At 42.6% G+C, this 19,375-nt stretch overlaps 1 protein-coding gene across 9 annotated transcripts in view; it reads right to left on the bottom strand.

Annotated features, from left to right (window-relative positions):
* Positions 1 to 19,375, bottom strand: part of dennd4a (DENN/MADD domain containing 4A) — a 168,414-nt gene that overhangs the window by 93,078 nt on the left and 55,961 nt on the right. For all 9 annotated transcript variants that reach the window (XM_073032736.1, XM_073032739.1, XM_073032742.1 and 6 more), the window contains exons 5-9: positions 18,243 to 18,412; positions 16,606 to 16,847; positions 12,377 to 12,443; positions 11,583 to 11,641; positions 10,516 to 10,660 (exon numbers count right to left, since the gene is read on the bottom strand). In XM_073032736.1, the coding sequence (XP_072888837.1) occupies positions 10,516 to 10,660; positions 11,583 to 11,641; positions 12,377 to 12,443; positions 16,606 to 16,847; positions 18,243 to 18,412 (683 nt within the window). The remainder of the gene's footprint in view (positions 1 to 10,515; positions 10,661 to 11,582; positions 11,642 to 12,376; positions 12,444 to 16,605; positions 16,848 to 18,242; positions 18,413 to 19,375) is intronic.

The raw sequence follows: 19,375 nt of genomic DNA, 5'->3' as shown, positions 1-19,375 counted from the left end.
GAGAGAGATAACAAACAACTCGCTGGTTTATGATGTTAAAAGTCAGTTACGTCACTTTATCTGAGCTCCGTGCCTGAAGATCACAAGGATCCCGGGTCCCCAGGCACACAGATGTTCTGACTCCCTCAACCACACATGGATCTCCTGTGGCAACACCGACCCTTGATCCGCCCATCTCCAGTTCCTCGAGATCCCAGGCTTCCGAATCCGAGCTGAAATCTTAGGCCAAGCTTTCGGCATGCTGAATAGCGGCCGACTGTGGAACCCTGAGAGCAGGTTCCATTCCCGCAAAGAACCGTAGTCAGCGTGTTACTCCAGGTCAGGGTCTTCAAGAGTGAAATTCCCAGGATGAGGCTTTCCTTTCCTTTCTCCTTGAAAGAATGGGGTTTCCCTTCCTCCACCAATGATACTTTCCTCATCTGCATCTCCTCCATTTCCTGGACATCCACACTCAGCCCATCTTCCTGCTGCCTTAACAGTGATAGAGTTCTTGTCCTTACCTTTCTACCCCATGAGTCTCCGTATCCCACACAATATTCTCCACTCACCATCTCTCTAAAGGGATCCTACCACCTAACACATCTTTACCTCTCCCCAACTTCCACTTTCTGCAGGGATCGCTCCTTCTGTGATTCCCTTGTTCATTCATCCCTCCCCACTAACTCCGGCCCAGCACTTAACCCTGCAAGCGGCCAAAGTGCTACACCTGCCCATTCACCTGCAAATCTGCTGAGGTTGATTACTGTAGCTGGTGCTCCCAAAGCAGGCTCCTTTACATTGGTGACTTCCGCCGTAAACGGGGGACCGCTGGTCAAGTGCCTCTGCTTCATCCACCTGAAGCAGAACTTCCCAGTGCTCAACATTTTAATCCTGATTTCCATTCCAACATGTTGATCCATGGTCTCACCTTGAGGCATGATGAGGCTACCCTCAGGGTGTACTCTGTTTGGGTAGCCTCCAATCTGATGGCATGAATATAGATTTCTCTTTTCAGCGAACAAAAATCCCTCCCCCCTCCTCTTCTTCTATTTCCCACACTGGCCTCTTACCTCTTCTCACCTGCCTATCACCTCCTCCTGGGTGCTTTCCTCCCCTTGTCCACTCTACTGTCTTATCAGATTCCTTCATCTCCAGCTGTTTATCTTTCCCACCCACCTGGTTTCACACATCACCTTCTAGCTAACCTTCTTCCCTCTCTCCACGTTTTTATTCTAGCGTTTTCCCCCTTCCTTTCCAGTCCTGAAGAAGAGTGTCAGCCTGAAACATCAACTGTTTACTCTTTTCCATAAATGCCTCCTGATCTGCTGAGTTCCTCCAGCATTTTATGTATGTTGCTTTGGATTCCCAGCATCTGCAGAATCTCTTGAGCTTAAAATTGAAGGAATGTTGTGCAACTAACTCAAGTTAGACCACAATACTTATTCCAGAAACAAGACAACAGGAAGTACGTCAACATCTTTTATGGATCCAAGTAGTCTGAATTGAAACCCACAGATAAAGTGCAATATACTAGCAGTAATCTTAAAAAATGTGTTTTTTTAAAAAGATTTTCTTTATCATAGCCTAGGACACTGATAGGAGCAGATGGTAATAGGAAAGCATTTCATTGAGGGAGGGTAAGTTATGATGCCATTAGACAAGAACTTGAGAGCATAAATTGGGAACAGATGTATTCAGAGAAATGCACAATGAAAATGCGGAAGTTTTTTATGGAGCACTTGTATAGGGCTCTAGATAGGTTGATCCCTTTGAGGCAGGGAATAAATAGCAGGGCAAAGAAACCAAGGTCGATGAGAGGTAGAACATCTAGACAAGAGGAAGGTGGAAGCAAACTTCAGGTTTTGGAAACAGGGATCAGGCAGGGCTCTTGATTCAAAGTCAAAGTACATTTATTACCAAAATATGTGTATGATACCATATATGACATTGATGTTCCTGTCGGCATTTGTAGGAAAATAAAGAAATTCAATAGAATTTATGTGAAACTATACATTAACAAAGACTTACAGTCAGCTAGTGAATTACAAGGTAGCCAGTAAGTAGGTCAATAATGGACTTGGGAGAGCTAAAAGAGGATACAAGAAGGCCTTGCTGAGGTGGACTAAGTAAAACTCTTAAGATATTTTATATGTATGTAAAGAACAGGAGGAGGTCTAAAGAACTGATCAGTTATAAAAGCTGAAACGAGTGCCTGGAGTCAGGGAAGGTAGGGAAGGTCCTTAATGCATACTGTAATGATTTATGTATCATGACACAATCTGTGGCTGCTTGCAGAAAACCTGAGTAATATGCATGGCTGATAAGGAAAAATAGCCTCATGTTGTGCAACAACCAACTCCGAGGAATTCTAACCACCTGCCCTGACATTAAATGACGGTTAAATGATGGTTTAATCCTCCATCATCAACAACCCAAGAGTCACTAAAGCTCAAAAACTCAACTGGACAAGCTCATAAACACCATGGCTATAGACCAAAATGCTGGCGGAATCAGCAGCTCAGGTAGTATCTATGGAGAGGAATGAACAGTTGACATTTCTGGCCGAGACCCTTCGGCAGGCCTGGAGAGAAAAAGCTGAGTAGATTTTAAAAATGAGGGAGGGGAGAGAGAAACGCAAGGTGATAGGGATAGGAAAGAAAGGGGGATGGACCATCAGAGGGAGGTGATGGGCAGGCAAAGGGATAAGGTGAGAGAGGGAAAAGGGGAAGGAGAGTAGTGAAGGAGAAGGGGGAGCCATTACCGGAAGTTTGAGAAACTGATGTTCATGCCATCAGGTTGGAGGCTACCCAGACAGAATACAAGGTGTTATACCTCCAACCTGAGCGTGGCCTCATTGCAACTGTAGAGGAGGCCATGTATTGACATATTGGAATGGGAATGGGAAGTGGAATTAAAATGGGTAGCCACTAGGAAATCCTGCTTCTTCTGTTTAGGAGGAATGATGGCGCTTAACAGCGACTCCTTTGCTTGCATCTTCGGAAACAGCTCTATTTCTACCTTTAATATCTTTATTTTTTCCTTTCAGGGTTCTTTTGAAGACCCTGACCTGGAGTTACACGCAAGCTTCGGTTCTTTGCGGGAATGGGTTCCATGACTGGCCGCTATTCGACAGGCCAAGGGTTTGGCCTGAGAGTCTCGATCGTGTTTGGAAGTCTAAGATCTCGGGGCTCTGGAGACGGGTGGATCAAGAGTCGGTGTCACGGCCAGAAGCTCATGTCGTCGAGGAGGCCGGAAAATCTTTCAATGTGGACCTGAAGACCTGAGGTCTTTGTAATTTTTGGACACAGAGCTTGGAAAAAGCAACTAAATGGACTTTTAAGATCGTAAACCAGTGGGCTGCTGTTATGTCTCCCACCCGCTGTGAAAATGGGGCACACCTCCCTCTCCCTTGCCAGGGAGAAAGAACCTGTGGGTTGTGGAATTCAGATGAAATGCGAAACTTCTGGGGTAACTGGGCTTGGTGATTGTACCGACATACATTTAATTTTGCTGGTGGGGGGAAGGGGATAGACGCTCACTGCCGCTTATGCACGGGAGTGGGAGCGGGGGGGGGGACTTAGGGGTTCTCACGTTTAACTGTCGTTCATCTTTTGGGACACTTCTCTGTTTTTGTGGATGTTTCGCGAAGAAAAAGCATTTTAAGATGTATATTGTATACATTTCTCTGACTTTAAACTTGACCTTTGAACCTGTGAGCATAGCATAGGTGCTTGAAGCAGTCTCCCAATCTACGCCGGGCCTCTTCAATATAAGGTTGAGTGTACTTGGCCTTTTTCCCTTGGAGCGATAGAGGATGAGAGGTGACCTGATAGAGGTGTATAAAATGAGGGGCATTGATTGTGTGGATAGCCAGGGGATTTTTTCCCCAGGGCTGACAGGGCTAACACAAGGGGGCATAGTTTTAAAAGGTGATTGGAAACAGGTACTGAGGGGATGTCATGACTAAGTTTTTCACACAGGGAGTGGTGAGTGCGTGGAATGCACTGCCAGCGACGGTGGTGGAAGCAGATATAACAGGGTCTTTTAAGAGACTCTTAAGATAGGTACATGGAACTTAGAAAAATGGAGGGCTATGCACTAGGGAAATTCTAGACAGTCTCTAGAGTAGGTTACATGGTCGGCACAATATTGTGGGCTGAAGGGCCTGTAATGTGCTGTAAATTTCTATATTCGATGACACACAGGAGGCTACACCAGGAACACCGGACACAGTATATGACCCCAAAAGACTCACAACTGAAAGACCACCTCACCAGGAAGGACTTTTTAGGGCCCTGAATGGTAATGAAGGAGCAGGTGTAAGACAGGTGTAGCACTTGTTCCGCTTGCAAGAACAAGTCTTTGTTATACCTGCCCCTACACTTCCTCCCTCACTACCATTCAGGGCTCCAAACAGTCCTTCCGGGTGAGGCAACGCTTCACCCGAGAGTTTGTTGGGGTCATCTACTGTATCCAGTGCAGCCTTCTGTATATCAGTAAGACCCAACAAAGATTGGGAGACCGTTTAGTCAAACTCTTACATTCCGACCGCTCGGGGAAGCGGGATCTCTCAGTGGTCATCCATTTTAATTCCACTTCCCATATCGATATGTTAATCCATGGCCTCCTCTGCAGTCACGATGAGGCCACACTCAGGTTGGAGGAACAACACCTTATATTCCATCTGGGTAGCCTCCAATCTGATGGCATAGACACTGATTTCTCCAACTTCCGGTAATGTTCCCCACCTCACTTCGCCATTCCCCACCCCCTTTTCCCTCTCTCATCTCATCTCCTTGCTTGCCCATCGCCTCCCCCTGATGCTCCTACCCCTTTGCTTTCTTTCATGGCCTTCAATCAGACTCCCCCTTTTCCAGCCCTGTATCCCTTTCACCATCCAACTTCCCAGCTCTTTACTTCATCCCTCCCCCTCCAGGTTTCACCCTATCACCTTGTGTTTCTCTCTCCCCTCCCCTACCTTTTTAATCTGTTCCTCATCTTTTGCTCTCCAGTCCTGCTGAAAGGTCTCGGCCTGAAGTGTCAACTGTACATTTTAGGTCATGTCCTGTTGAAGGGTATTGGCCAGAAACGTCAACTGCTCTTTACTCTCCTTAGATATTGGCTGACCTGCCGAATCCACCAGTATTTTGTGGGGGTTGCTTGGATTTCCAGTATTTGCAGATTTTCTCTTGTTTATGACCCAAAATGTCAACTGTTCATTCCTCTCCGCAGCTGCTGCCTGACCTGCTGAGATCCTACAGCATTTTGTGTGTGTTCTTCCAACATCTGCAGAATCTCTTGCATTTATGGATAGAAATCAGAGGCTATCTATGCCATCAATGGGATCACTATCTATCTATCTGGGATCACACTCATTCACACCTCTTAATAGTTCAAAGCACAGACAAAAATTTCCAAATGTGAAAGACTCTTTGAAGGTATTTATGGTAAGTGACTCTCTCACAGACGTTCCAAAGCCTTTTCCCATTCACAATGCACCAGCCAGGAGTATGTCAGAACCTCCTGGTTTTCTGATGTGTGCAGTTTGAACAGCATGCTGGACCGCCAAGTCCGCACAAGTGGCATCACAACCACCCAAATGCTCATTCTCTCTGCCATTGACACACAGTGGCTGTCAAGTAAACAGCTGACAATATGAAGGGCTGATGCTCATCTCGGCTGCTTCCACATCAACTGCCAAAACCCATGACTCCTCCATCAAGGACAAGGGCAACAGCTGCAGAGGAGTGAATACTGCTTCCTGCAGGCTTCCCTCCCATCCCAACTGGAAAAACAGTACATCACCATTCCTTCAGTGCACTCCGGTGGAAGGAATCAAGGGAAAGACTATTTTCTAAACGGGAAGTAAATTCAGAAATCAGAGGTGCAAGGGGACTTGGGAGTCCTAATGCAGGATTCTCCAGAGGTTAACTTGCAGTCTGAATTGGTGGTAAGCAAAGTAAGTGCAATGTTTGCATTTATTTCAAGATGACTATGATTTTAAAGCAAGGATATAATGCTGAGTGAGGCTTTATAAGGCATTGGTCAGATTGCATGTGGAGTATTGTGAACTGTTTCGGACACCAGCTTGGTTCTTGCTAAATAGGGAGGGCATTAAAGGTTATGGAAAGAAGGCAGGAGAATGGGGTTGAGATGGAAAATAAATGAGCCATGATCAAATGACCTCATTCTGCTCCTATATCTTATGGTCTTATATGCGCAATCAGTTTACATTTTCAATATCCTTTGACTGGAAATGTCAAAACATAAGCTATTAAAATTGTTTGCCTCCATATACAGCGTAAGAGACATCAAGTGTGTTGGCTGAGCTCTCAACTTGTGTCTCTCTACATTTGGTTCAAGAAACATGGTGAGAAGGTTCCAGATGCACATGTTTGTCATGTTGCCAAAACGAATCCCTGGAGCGGCCTCTGCACATCTGGCAGCCACCAGAGAGGATCACAGTTCCAGATGGTAACACTGCAGTGGCTGAAAGATTTCTGGGCTTGATTTAATGAAGACCTCACCCAACCCGCCTATGTACCAGCCCACCCAGGATTACTGTGTGGAACAGCATGAAGAATAATCAAACAGGCTATGGCAGCCAGAGCCCATGGAACAATTTGCTAACACAGCTCACAACAGTCTGCAGGAGAGGCACTCTGGCAAAGTTCAAAGTAAATCTGTTATCAAAGTGCATACAGTATATATCACTCTCTCAAGCTTATTGGCAACTTTCCTGTAGGTAGGTGACCAGAACTCCACGTAATACTTATTAGGCCAAACCACCATATACAACTTCAGCATAACATCCCAACTCCTGTACTCCATATTTTGATTTATGAAGGCATAAATCACCATATAATACTTTGAAATTCATTTTCTTGCAGACATTCACAGTAGTACAGAGAAATACAATAAAATCAATGAAAAACTACACGTTCAACAATCAAATATCTTAATGATTGCAACAATAATCCTTTGCCAACTCCAGATTGAAATCTACACAAAGATTTCCATCACAATTTAAAAATTTATATCCACATTTTAAATTCATCTAATTGTTATATATATTGTAAACCTAAGTTCTAATCTTTACAGACATTATTATGGGTAATTTTAAATAAAATGATACGGCCTCTGGCAAAATAAAACCAAAACCTGACAAGTTAGGAACATACAGATTAGGAATGGGAGTCAGTCTCCTAGCCTTTCAAGAATGCTCCCCTATTTAACAAGATGGCAGAGCATGGTAGCATAATGGTTAATGCAATGCTATTACTGTGCCACTGTGCCAGCCACCTGGGTTCAATTTCTGCCACTGTCTGTGGGGAGTTTGTACATTCTCCCTGTGACTCCGGGTGCTCTGGTTTAAGAGTTATGGGGAAAAGGCAGGTAGGTGGAGCTGAGTTTACGGACACAGCAGCCATGATCTTATTGAATGGCAGGGCAGGCTCGATGGGCCAGATGGCCTACTGCTCCTATTATTTATGTTCTCATGACCTGCATTGTGCTCTATCTCTGAATTAAAAAAAGATCACTGTGGTTTTGATTGTATCAACAACTCCGCCTTTCTATCAACTCATACCAACCTTTCACTAACTTGCTTATCAAGAATTTATCTACCCTCATCTTAAAAATATTCAAAAATTCTGATTCCACTGGCACTTGAGGGAGAGTCTTCTGCAAACTCATAACTCTCTGGGTTCACCACACTCTATTTTACATCGGTGTCCCCTGATGTGAAGTGCTCTGGATTTTTTCAGAGCAAGAATCACCTTCTTCACATCTGACCTGTCAGAATACCTCAGGATCTTTTAAGTATCGCTCAAATTGTATCTCACTCTTCTAAACTACAGTACATGAAAGCCTAACCTGCCTAACTTCTCCTCTTATGTAAACCCATCCATCTGAGATATCAAGCATTCTTTGAAGCGTTCCCAACACATTAACATCTTTCCTTAAGGAGACTAATGCTGCACACAGTATTTCAGGTACAGGTCTCACCAATGCCCTGCATAAATGAGCATTACCTCCCTTTTTTGCATTAAACATTGACATTTTGTGAGTCATAGATTATGCAAACTTTCATGAACACATTTGACAAACTCTATTCCATCCAGTCCTTTTATAGTATGAGTGTCCCAGTCAGTATCTGGAAAGTTAAAACCAATTATCACAAACTTATTTTTCTGCAACTGTCTGCTATCTCACTACAAATTTGCTCCTCTAGATCCCGCCGACTACTGGGAGGTCTACAATGTAATGCCATTAATGTGGACATCCCTTTCTTATTCCTCAGTTCCACTCAAATAGCCTCAGTAGACGAGCTGCATCTTTACACTAGCCCTTTATGAACTGCGTACCTCACAGCTCTGCAATTTCTCACCATTTAGACCAGGGGTTCTCAACTTTTATATGCCGTGAACCAATACCATTAAGCAAGTGGTCTGTGGGCCCCAGGTTGGGAATCCCTGATTTAGATAATACTCATTCCTATTTTACCTGCAGGAACAGATAAGTACACATTTTCCCATATTATACTCCATTTCCTGATCACTTCCTACATACATAACCAACTTTTGCGTCCATCCTTGTGTCAGCAGCACAATGAGCTATCATATGATGCATACCTATATCCAAGTAATTTACACAAATTACAAAATATTTAAACTCAACAATGAAACACCTTCTATTTAGTCCCCTCCATAGATACTGCCTGACCTGCTGAGTTCCTCCAGCATTTTATGCATGAAACTCAACAATCCCCGTGGCATACAATTAATTAAACTTTGACAAACAGATAAAGAACCATTTATGCCCTGATTCCTGGTAGCAGACAACCATCTATCCATGTCCAAATATTCAAATATTTAATACTAGCACTGATATAATCTGCCTTCTGTTATCACTAGTAATGCACAATTTCTCAACAGTCTGTGAAGTTGCACTGACATGAAGACAGCACAGAATCTTGTAAATACCATTGCTTTGTCTTTAGTGATTCAATTAATTAGAATCAAGTTTAATGTCACTGGCATATGTTGTAAGATTTGTTGTTTTGCAATAGCAGTTCAGTGCAATACTTTTAAAATCTATAAATTACAATAAGATATATAAAAAATTAAGTAGTGCAAAAAGACAGCAAATGAAGTGAGGTAGTCTTCATGCACTCATTGACCATTAGTTCATTGTCCATTCAGAAACCTGATGGTAGAGAAGAAGCTGTTTTTAAAATGCTGTGTCTCTCTTCAGGCTCCTGTAGCTCCTCCTTGAGGAGAGGGCATGTCCTGGATGATGGGGGTCCTTAATGGTGCATGCAACCTTCCTGAGGCATCACCTTTTAAAAGTGTCCCTGATGCTGGGGAAGCTAGTGTCCATGAAGGAGCCGCCTGAGTTTACAACTTTCTACAGCTTTTTCCGATCCTGTACAGTGGCCCCTCCATACCAGATGGCGATGCAACCAGTTAGAATGCTCTCCATGGTACACCTATGGAAATGTACAAGAGTCTTTGGTGACATGCCAAGACTCCTCAAACTCATAATGGAATTTAGCCTTTCTTGGGCTTTCTTTGTAATTGCATCAATGTTGAACCCAGAAAAGATCCTCAGAGATGTCGACACTCAGGAACTTGAAACCGCTCACTTTCCACTGCTGATCCCACGATGAGGACTAATGTGTATTCCCCCAACTTCCCCTTCCTGAAGATCACAATCAATTACTAGTGTTGAGGGCAAGGTTATTGTTGCAACACCACTAAACCTGCTCATCTATCTCACTCCTGTACACCTCCTCATCACCATCTAAAATTCTGCCAATAGTTGTGTCATCAGCAAATTTATAGATGGTGTTTGAGCTGCGCCTATCCACACAGTCGTGGGTGTAGAGAGTAGAGCAGTGGGCTAAACACATATCCTTGAGATGTGCCAGTGTTGATTGCCAGCAAGGAGATGTTATTTCTAATCTGCAGTGACTGAGGAAATCAAGGCTCCAGTTGCAGAGGGAGTTACAGAGGTCCAAGTTTTGAACTTGTTGATTAGATCTGAGGGTTCGATCATGTTGAGTGCTGAGCTGTAATCAATCAACTGCAGCCTGAAGTATATAGCTATAGTCATCATCCAGTTGATCCACGGCTGAATGGAGAGCCAGTGAGACTGCATGGAAACAGACAAGTTGCAGTGGGTCCAGGTCCTTGCTCAGGCAGGAGTTGATTCTAGCCAGACCTACGTCTTAAGGCACTTCATCACAGTAGATGTGAGTGCAACTGGGTGATAGTTGTTGAGGAAGCTCACCCTGCTCTTCTTTGACACTGGTATGATTGTCACATTTTTGAAGCAGGTGGGAACCTCTGAAGCAGGAGTGAGATTGAAGATGTCCTTGAACACTCCTGGTTGGCACAGGTTTTCAATGCCCTACCAGGTACACCATCAGGGCTTGATGTCTTATAAGTGCTTATCGATATCTCTTACACTATGAACATCCACTTTCTGCAATAACTTAATCAAATACCTCCTATAAAAACAAGTGATACTTACAGAAACAAGTGCTTCAGCCACACTGGTCAGCACAGCTGGGCGAAGGGAGTGAATAAGAATTTTGTGTTCAGTCACTGCATACAGCAGCAGAGTTATTGCCTTCTCAGGGCCCAGGTTCTGCAGCAAAGTGGTGAAACTACCACCGCTGTAAAATGACAGATACAATCAGAATTCAGTGAAGACTTTTATATATATTCTCATCTGATGTGAAAGTAGCATTAGTGGAAACCTTCAATTTTGCTCTGTGACTATACAGAGCTTTACTTAGCTGGCAGGGCTGATAGCAATTGTATATAGTCTGGCACATGGCATTGTGAAACATGAAAGCATTCATCTGGAAGCTGTACATCATCTATGTGGCTGTCCCAAGGAGGACCAGATAAGTTAATACAAGATCTCCCATTATTAATGCTGAGATGCAATCTGTCTATTTTCACAATATGTTGCAGACTATAATCAAGCATTGAGGGATTATCACACTGGCATACAAGCTGCCAGTAGTTTTGCAAATAAACTGATTACATTCACAACATTTATCCTGCTCTTTTACTTATTTCGAGATACAGTGCGGAGTGTGCCCTTGTGGACCACCAAAGCAACCCCACCAAACCTGATTAACCCCAATCTAATCAGGGAATTTACAATGACCAATTAACCTACCCGGGAGGAAACCAGAGGTCCCAGAGAAAATCCACCTGTTCCGGGGGAGGATGTACACAGACTCCTTACAGAATGGCGCTGGAACTGAACTCCAAACTCCGGAACACCCCGAGCTATAATAGCGTCGCCCAAACTGCTAACCACAGGAGTTAATATTAAAGCATACTCTGAAGCAGAGAAATCTGTAAAATCCCACCATGGCAGTATGTGAATTTGAATTCAGTCACTTAAATTAGTTTATATTCACAGACTGTGCAAAGTACTCTGAACATTGGAAAAAAAATCTGTCATTTTACTCTTCTAGCTAGTGACTGATTCTTTCCCGTTCTTGCTGACTTGGGAGTGGTAAAAAGGAAGAAATACACTTCAAATGTAATAAAATTAAACCAGGGCTGAATTATACTTACCTTAATGGAAGTGGTGAGGAAACAGGTTGGCAGAGCATTAAGTGGTCATGAGGCGATAGCTGTAACAGGAAAGGTAAGAGTAACATTCTGCACACTTTCACAGCTGCAAATCATGTCCCAGCAAAGTCTGTCTCTCTGCTCCATTATTCCCAAAAGCACTTCTCTCACCACCAGACAACTTCAGCTTATTTTTGTCATCAGTAAATGCTTTTGAATTACACCCGAGATTTTACCAATCACCTAGAACAAAGAATGATGCCACCTGGTTCCTTCAGCATGCCCCACATTCAGTTTAATCATGGCCTTCTCCCCTGGGCTCAGCTTCTCTGTGGTAAATCTACAGAGCCCTTAATCCCCATCTTTCCAAAAATTATTTGCCTCCATTTTAAATACTTTCATTGCTTTAGCCTCCACAATTCTCGAGAAAAGAATTTCAGAGAAGGACCAGGCTCTACGTGAAGGAATTTCCATATACCTTGCTTTTAAATGACTGTCCCCTTGTTTGCAATTCTCCTATTAGTGAAAAGGTCCCCACAACTAAGCCACCTTTGGATGTTATTTGCTTTAATAATATCACCCATCATTCTTCTAAACGCCAAGGAATACAGATCCACCTAACAGAATAGCTCATTGCATTCCAAAATGATTTCATGTTTATTAAAATCAATCCAGCGTACTTGGAATGTACTTTCATCAATGTGCCAAACCATAAAATTTTCCAGCTTTAATGCAATCAGAGATTTACTGCACGGCAATATATCTTTGCTAAGAATATTAATTAAACAGACACCCACCTGCACAAGAATCCTCGGTCTTTGAGGAGAAGGAAATGGAACTTTGTGCATAAAGTGGCAGATATGTCTGCAAAATACAAATCAGGCTGTAAATTAATATCCAGGCCCTTGTGATCATAAAGCTATCTATTATATGTTTATTGTGCAATTTCTAAACAAATACTAGGTCTAATAAATCAGTTTATATAGACCTACTTGAAACCATAGAAAATAATTTCACATTCAATTGATCTTTCCGAACATACCAAATCAGATTTTCTTTCAACATTCAAATTAGACTAAACAAAGTGTTTTTATTCAGATTGAAAGCTTCTCCCCCTCCCCCACAGCTCAAACACTCTCCTTACGCATGCTTCAAGATCTTGCACAAGAAACCATTCAATCCTATTCTCACTAACTTCCCTTCCTGCACCCGCATGGTAGCTGTCATGGGTTCTCTAAGGTCCATTCCCAGGCACTGCTTCCTCATCCTTTAGCATCTCCCCAAGCCAACCACTGACCCACATGCGACCGAAAACTACCATTAGAACAGAGATGAGGAGGCATTTCGTTAGCCAGAAGGTGGTAAATTGAAGTAATTCATTGCCATAGATGGCTGTGGAGGCCAAGTCATTGAGTATATTTAAAGTGGAAGTTGGGGACTTCCGGTAAGATGGCGATTGTTTAGCTGTTCCGAACTTTTGTTCCGTTACTGTCGCTATCTTTGCACTAAATGTCTCCATTTTTTAAACCTTAGTTAGGAATTTTTTCGGTATCTCTTACCTGCCTGTGAACATATCTAACTTACAAATCTAAATCCGGGAGAAAGGAAGCTATGGCTTCCTCAGACGAGACCCTGGTTGCACTCGGAAAGCTCCGAGATGAAATTTTAAAGGAATTTAAAACCGCTTTCAAACAGTTGGAAGACAAACTGGATCGGATCAACGATAAAGTGGACAAGCATGCCGAACACCTATCTCGCATTGATTCGACTTCTGAAGATTTAGAAAGTCGTGTTCGATACTTGGAGACTCTCTGTTCCAGCTTAGAGGAAAGTGGAAGTTGACAGGTTCTTGATTAGAAAAGGTGTCAAAGGTTAAGGGAAGAAGACAGTAGAATGGTTTTCTGAGTGATAATAGATCAGCCATGATGGAATTATAGAGCAAACACAATGGCCCAAATGGACTAATTCTTCTCCTTTGTCTTAAGGACCACACAAGTGGAATAGGTGGAATATGAGGTGCTGATTTTCCAGCTTATATTGGCAGTGAAGAATTCAGAGGTTAGACAGGTCAATGTGGGAATGGAAAGGGAGTTAATTTGGATTCATCTCATGTCATGGGAGAAGGAAGATTGGGGCTGAGAGGGAAAATGGATTAGCTGTGATGAAATGGCTAAGCAGACTCGATGGGCCAAATGGTCTAATCCTGTTCCCATGTCTTATGGTCAGTTTGGAAGGACTCCTACTCATTTTCTCAAAATTCATTGCTTAATTTATTATTCCTTTCTTTTTGTATTTGCACACTGGTTGAATGCCCAGGTTGGTGTGGTCTTTCACTGATTCTATTATGGATTTATTGAGTATGCCTGCAAGACAAGGAATCTCAGGGTTGTAAATGGTACTTCAATAATAACTTTATTTTGAATTTTTATGAGTAGAAGAGACTTGTATTTGGGAGTTCAGTACGTCTACTGCAAATAGAGAATGGGACCGTGTAAATCGTTTGCCTAACCTGTGCTTGGACTTGTTGGTGTACAGCGAGACGGAGTTTCAGGGGCACTGAATACAAAGGAGGAGGAGATGAATATGAAGCTTTGAGCCCATGGGAGATCTGTTTCAATCCCTGGATGGTGGTGTGGGAGGAACTCCAGGAGCAAGAGTTGCACAGACTGCAGTTGCAAAAGAAATTATCCAGAATCAGAGAAGGGTGGGAAGGAATGAACAGTTCAGGGAGTCATAAAGGGTGTAGTCCCTGTGGAAGTCAGAAAGGGGTGGGGGTGGATGGGAGCAGATGTGGATAGTGGTTGAATCCTGCTTCAGATTGCAGAAATGACAAAAGATGGTATTGAATGTGGAGGCTAGTAGGATGAAATATCCGGTGAACTCTCTCTGTTCTGACTGGAGCAATGTAAGGTGAGAGCAAAAGTCTGAGAAAGAGGAAGTAAGAGGAGGCTCCAGCAAACTCAACAGAAGGGAAATGCAGCGTCCATTATTAATGACCTCCAGCACCCAGGGCATGCCCTTTTCTCACTGTTACCATCAGGTAGGAGGTACAAAATCCTGAGGGTACACACTCAGCAATTCATGAACAGCTTCTTACCCTCTATCATCCAATTCCTAAAAGAACATTGAACCTGTGAACATTACCTCACTTTTTAAAATATATACTATTTCTGAATTTTTGCACGATTTTTAATCTATTCAATATATGTATACTGTAATTGATTTGCTTATTTATTATTATTTTTCCCCTTTCTTCTATATTATATATTGCATTGAGCTGCTGCTGCTGAGTTAACAAATTTTGTGACACATGCTGGTGATGATGAACCTGATTCTGACTTCCTGGAAAAGGAGCACATTTCAGATGTCCTGTAATGGAAGGCCTTATCTTGAGAACAGACGGGGTGGAGACAGAAAGGGAAGGCGTTCCTAGAAGAGGCACAGTGGGAGAAGCTGTAGCGTTAGTAACTGAAGGAGACAGTGGGATTATAGTGGATAGCTTGACTCCTGAGACGTTGACAAAGAGACCCAGAAAAGGGAAGTGACAAAAATAGCACACATGAACTTGAGAGTGGAGTAGCAAGTAGTACCAAAGGTGAAAATGGGCAAGTGGGGGACAACAGTGAGTTGTCCATGTATCAGAGAAAGAGTTGGGGAATGGTGATAGCATAGGCTTGGAACAAAGACTGCTCCACATTAAACAAGGTGTTCATGCCCTGACCTGTTACAACAAACCAATGATTTGTCTTAAACTACCAAATATCATATTTCCAGTTTTGCTGACAATATTACCCAGGTGGGATTTAAAGGGTGGAGATGAATTAGAGGCTTGAAGGGAATATGCTTAAACTGAGCGTGTGAAAACCTGGCAGATAATATCTAATGTGGAAAAATACAAGGTTATTCACTTCAGTGCAAGTAAGAGGAAAGGAAAATGAATGTTAAACAGTAACAGAATGAGTGGTGGTGATGTTCAAAGCCACCCCGGTGTACTTGTGCACCACTTACTGAAGGCCAGCATACAAGAGTGCCAAGCAATTAAGGTGGAAAATAGTATGTTAGCCTTGATGACGAGAGGTGTAAGAAAGTCTAATTCAATTGTATAGGGTCCTGGTGAGACTTCGCAAGGAGTTTGTACATGGGATTGTGATCGAAACAGCACTGACATAGAACTCCGAATGGGCAGGGCAGTATCATACAGCCATGGGCTGACTGCTTTCTATTTCATATGTTCTTGTATGATTATATGTCAACACACTGCCAAAAAGGAAAATATTCAAGTAGAAGATACATTAATTATTCAGTACAATTTTAGATAAGTACTATAAATTCCTGTGTACAAGTGATAGTGACAGTTTGTTCATTTGCAACTACAACTCATTCACAATAAATATTTTAACCTCCCAAATTTTTGCAATAAGTCAGTATTCCTTCAGAATTAAAATAAAAGGAAATGACAGCAGACACTGCAGAATTGCTGTTTATCAGAGCAGAGTTTACAGACAGAACCTTTAATCTATAAACATCTTTGCCAGCTGTATCCGTCCCTCCTTTGCCAAAGGCACTAAACTGCACTTCCTTAAGGGTTCACTATGACCCTTTCAGATCCTTTATTGACTTTCAACAATAAATTTTGACAGAGTGTTTCTCTGGATATTTGGTCACTGGGGAACCACAACACTTGGTCCTCAACCAAATATTTGAAGCATTCACTTTTATCAGGAGTTGCTGAGTACCGCGAATGTGGAAATCTTGTAGCTCTTCCTCTCCAGGCAGTGACCTATTGTTCAGTCCTGCCGAAGGGTCTGGGCTGAAATGTAGACTGTACTTTTTTCCCTGTAGATGCTGCCTGGCCTGCTGAGTTCCTCCAGCATTTTATGTGTTGCTTAGATTTCCAGCACTGCAGATTTGCTCTTGTTTGTGACCTATAGTTACTGCCCAGCTGAGCACCAAGCTGAGACCATGCAATACTTACTGATAATTTTAGTACATTTAAGGGAAAAAACACCTTATATAGGAAACTTACTTTTCAATAGGTAGTGCATGAGGTCCAGAGATTGAATAGCGGTATAAAAATGTGAGAAATTTTCGAAAAGCTTCAAAGAATGGCCAATGTGACAGAAGGCAAATACATTTGCTAGTGTGAACAGTCTTTGAGAGGATAGGTTTTCGGTCAGCTGCACTGACCAACCCCAATTGTGATCGCTGCTTATCTGTTAAGTTCTCTTGAGGAAGAGGCTCATAGAATTGAATGGCTGCACCATAAACCTGGGAACAATGACATTTGAGTCTTTTCAGTACAGAACAATATCATGTGATAATTACAAGTACACTGCAGTCATGAATGCACAAGCAATCCAGTTAAAATGTAACCCAACACTGCATTCTATATTTCTAAATCATAACTCAGGCAGTAAGACTTTCTTTTTATTTTTCTCTTAAATTTACCATCTGTGATTATTCAAAGTGTAGCATTTGCTAGTTTCTGACAGTCAGGTCTACTACAAACTTTGGACTGGCTGATCCTTCATCCTTTCATTCCACAGTCCACTCTCCTCTCCTATAAGATTTTTTCTTCTTCAGCCCTTTGCCTCTTCCACCCATCACTTCTCAGCTTCTTACATTATCCTCTTTCCCCCAGCCAACCACTCTCCCCCTCATCTATCACCTGCCAGCTTGTACTCCTCCACCACCTCCCCCCCCCATCCTTCTTATCCTTTCCTTTCCATGCATGAAGGGTTTCGGCTCCTCACAGCATAGGACACTCGAGAGGTGATCGTTCAGGAGTGTATAAAATCATGAGGGACGTGGATAGTGTGAATGCACTCAGTGTTTTTGCAAGGGTCAGTGAATCAAGAACTAGTGGGCATAGATTGAAGGTGAGAGGAAAAAGATTTAATAGTAACTTGATGGGCAATTATTTCTTTATACAAAGCAGTATCTACGTGACTGAGCTGCCAGGGAAGTGATTGAGGCAGGCACAATAGCAACTTTTAAAAAATACTTAGACAAGTACAGAGATTGGAAAGGTTTTGGCTGTTGGTCAAATGCTGGCAAATGGGATGAGCTTGATGGGGCATTTTGATAGCATGGACCAGTTGGCCCAAAGGGCAATTTTCTGTGATGTATAATTCTATGGCTCTATGACTGCAATTCCTTAATAACCAAAAAATCTATTTACTTCTGTCTTAAATATAATCAACGACTGAATCTCAACAGCCTTCTTGACGTTTGCTATCCTTTGAGTGAAGAAAGTTCTGACCTCAGTCCTTATACTGGCCTGCTCTTTAAGTCTGTAAATTCTGGTTCATGAACAAGAAACATCATTCACAACCACTCTAGTAGGTCACAACAGATTTTTAAAATTTGTTCCAAAGAGATTACTTTAACTGCCAACTCTATTAATTTATAATAATGCAAAAAACCTGTACATAAGTGTATTCTTGTTTTCAGTCAACAAAATTTAAAATGCAAGTAAAGGAGTAATTAATTTTTTAAATAATTCTTACAATTCATAAAACCTGAAATTATCTTAATATGTAAAGGGCTACTTCTCAACAATTGGTAACATTACGATGAGGAATCCTTCAATTACACAACACAAATTCTCAAGCAAATCAACAGGAACATGATGCACTACTAACACACTTGATGAGAATATACCTTCTCTGCAGAAGCTGCCGTAAGCACAAAAGTAGAGAAAACAGGGAGCGGATACTTGGTGTTACAAGGCCAACATTCAATGGTTGCCCCCATCGGCAGGCAAAAGAGAGGTACTGATGCAGGCAAAGGAAAGGATTCATAATCTTCTTCTGGATATCTACATATCAAACCTGTAATAGAGACAAGAGAAAGGTCCAAAAATTACTTCTTTGGTCACTACACCATGACATGCACAGAGTAGAATTGCAAGTTCTCGCAACTTTTCCCTCAGAGGACTTTATAGACCCTTGGCAACAGCTGTGAGTAGCCATGCAGCAACCACTGAGCTGGGCAACAGCTGTGAATAGCCATGCAGCAACCACTGAGCTGGGGCAACAGCTGTGAGTAGCCATGCAGCAACCACTGAGCTGGGGCAACAGCTGTGAATAGCCATGCAGCAACCACTGAGCAACAGCTGTGAATAGCCATGCAGCAACCACTGAGCTGGGGCAACAGCTGTGAATAGCCATGCAGCAACCACTGAGCTGGGGCAACAGCTGTGAGTAGCCATGCAGCAACCACTGAGCTGGGCAACAGCTGTGAGTAGCCATGCAGCAACCACTGAGCTGGGCAACAGCTGTGAATAGCCATGCAGCAACCACTGAGCTGAGCAACAGCTGTGAATAGCAATGCAGCAACCACTGAGCTGGGCAACAGCTGTGAGTAGCCATGCAGCAACCACTGAGCAACAGCTGTGAATAGCCATGCAGCAACCACTGAGGCCCCCTTCACACAACCTGGAATTTCACTGAATTAACTGAAAGTTGAGCAATTCACTGAAAAAAGCATGAATTTTCAGGACTGGTGCTGTCATTTGAGCAACTGCAAATCTCATGGCTGAGGCCTTTGTTGAGCAGTTAAGCAGCATTCCTGGCACCTGGCAAGTAAGAATAAATTTCCCCCAACTACTCAAATTATGACATGCTAAAATTAATCACAGATAAAAACACAAATGCCTTTGGAAACAAAAGTTAAAGGAGAAATAACATCTTAACTACATTCTACATGGTTGAGAGTGTGCTGACCTTTTGCATCACAACCTGGTACTCCAGCTACAGTGCTGCCGACAAAAAAGCCTGGGGAGTAGAGAAGGT

The sequence above is a fragment of the Hemitrygon akajei genome, chromosome 30 (genome assembly GCF_048418815.1).
Source record: "Hemitrygon akajei chromosome 30, sHemAka1.3, whole genome shotgun sequence".
NCBI lineage: Eukaryota > Metazoa > Chordata > Chondrichthyes > Myliobatiformes > Dasyatidae > Hemitrygon > Hemitrygon akajei.
The sequence above is the reverse complement of the archived record's forward strand: the minus strand, read 5'-3'. Positions and strand labels throughout refer to the sequence as shown.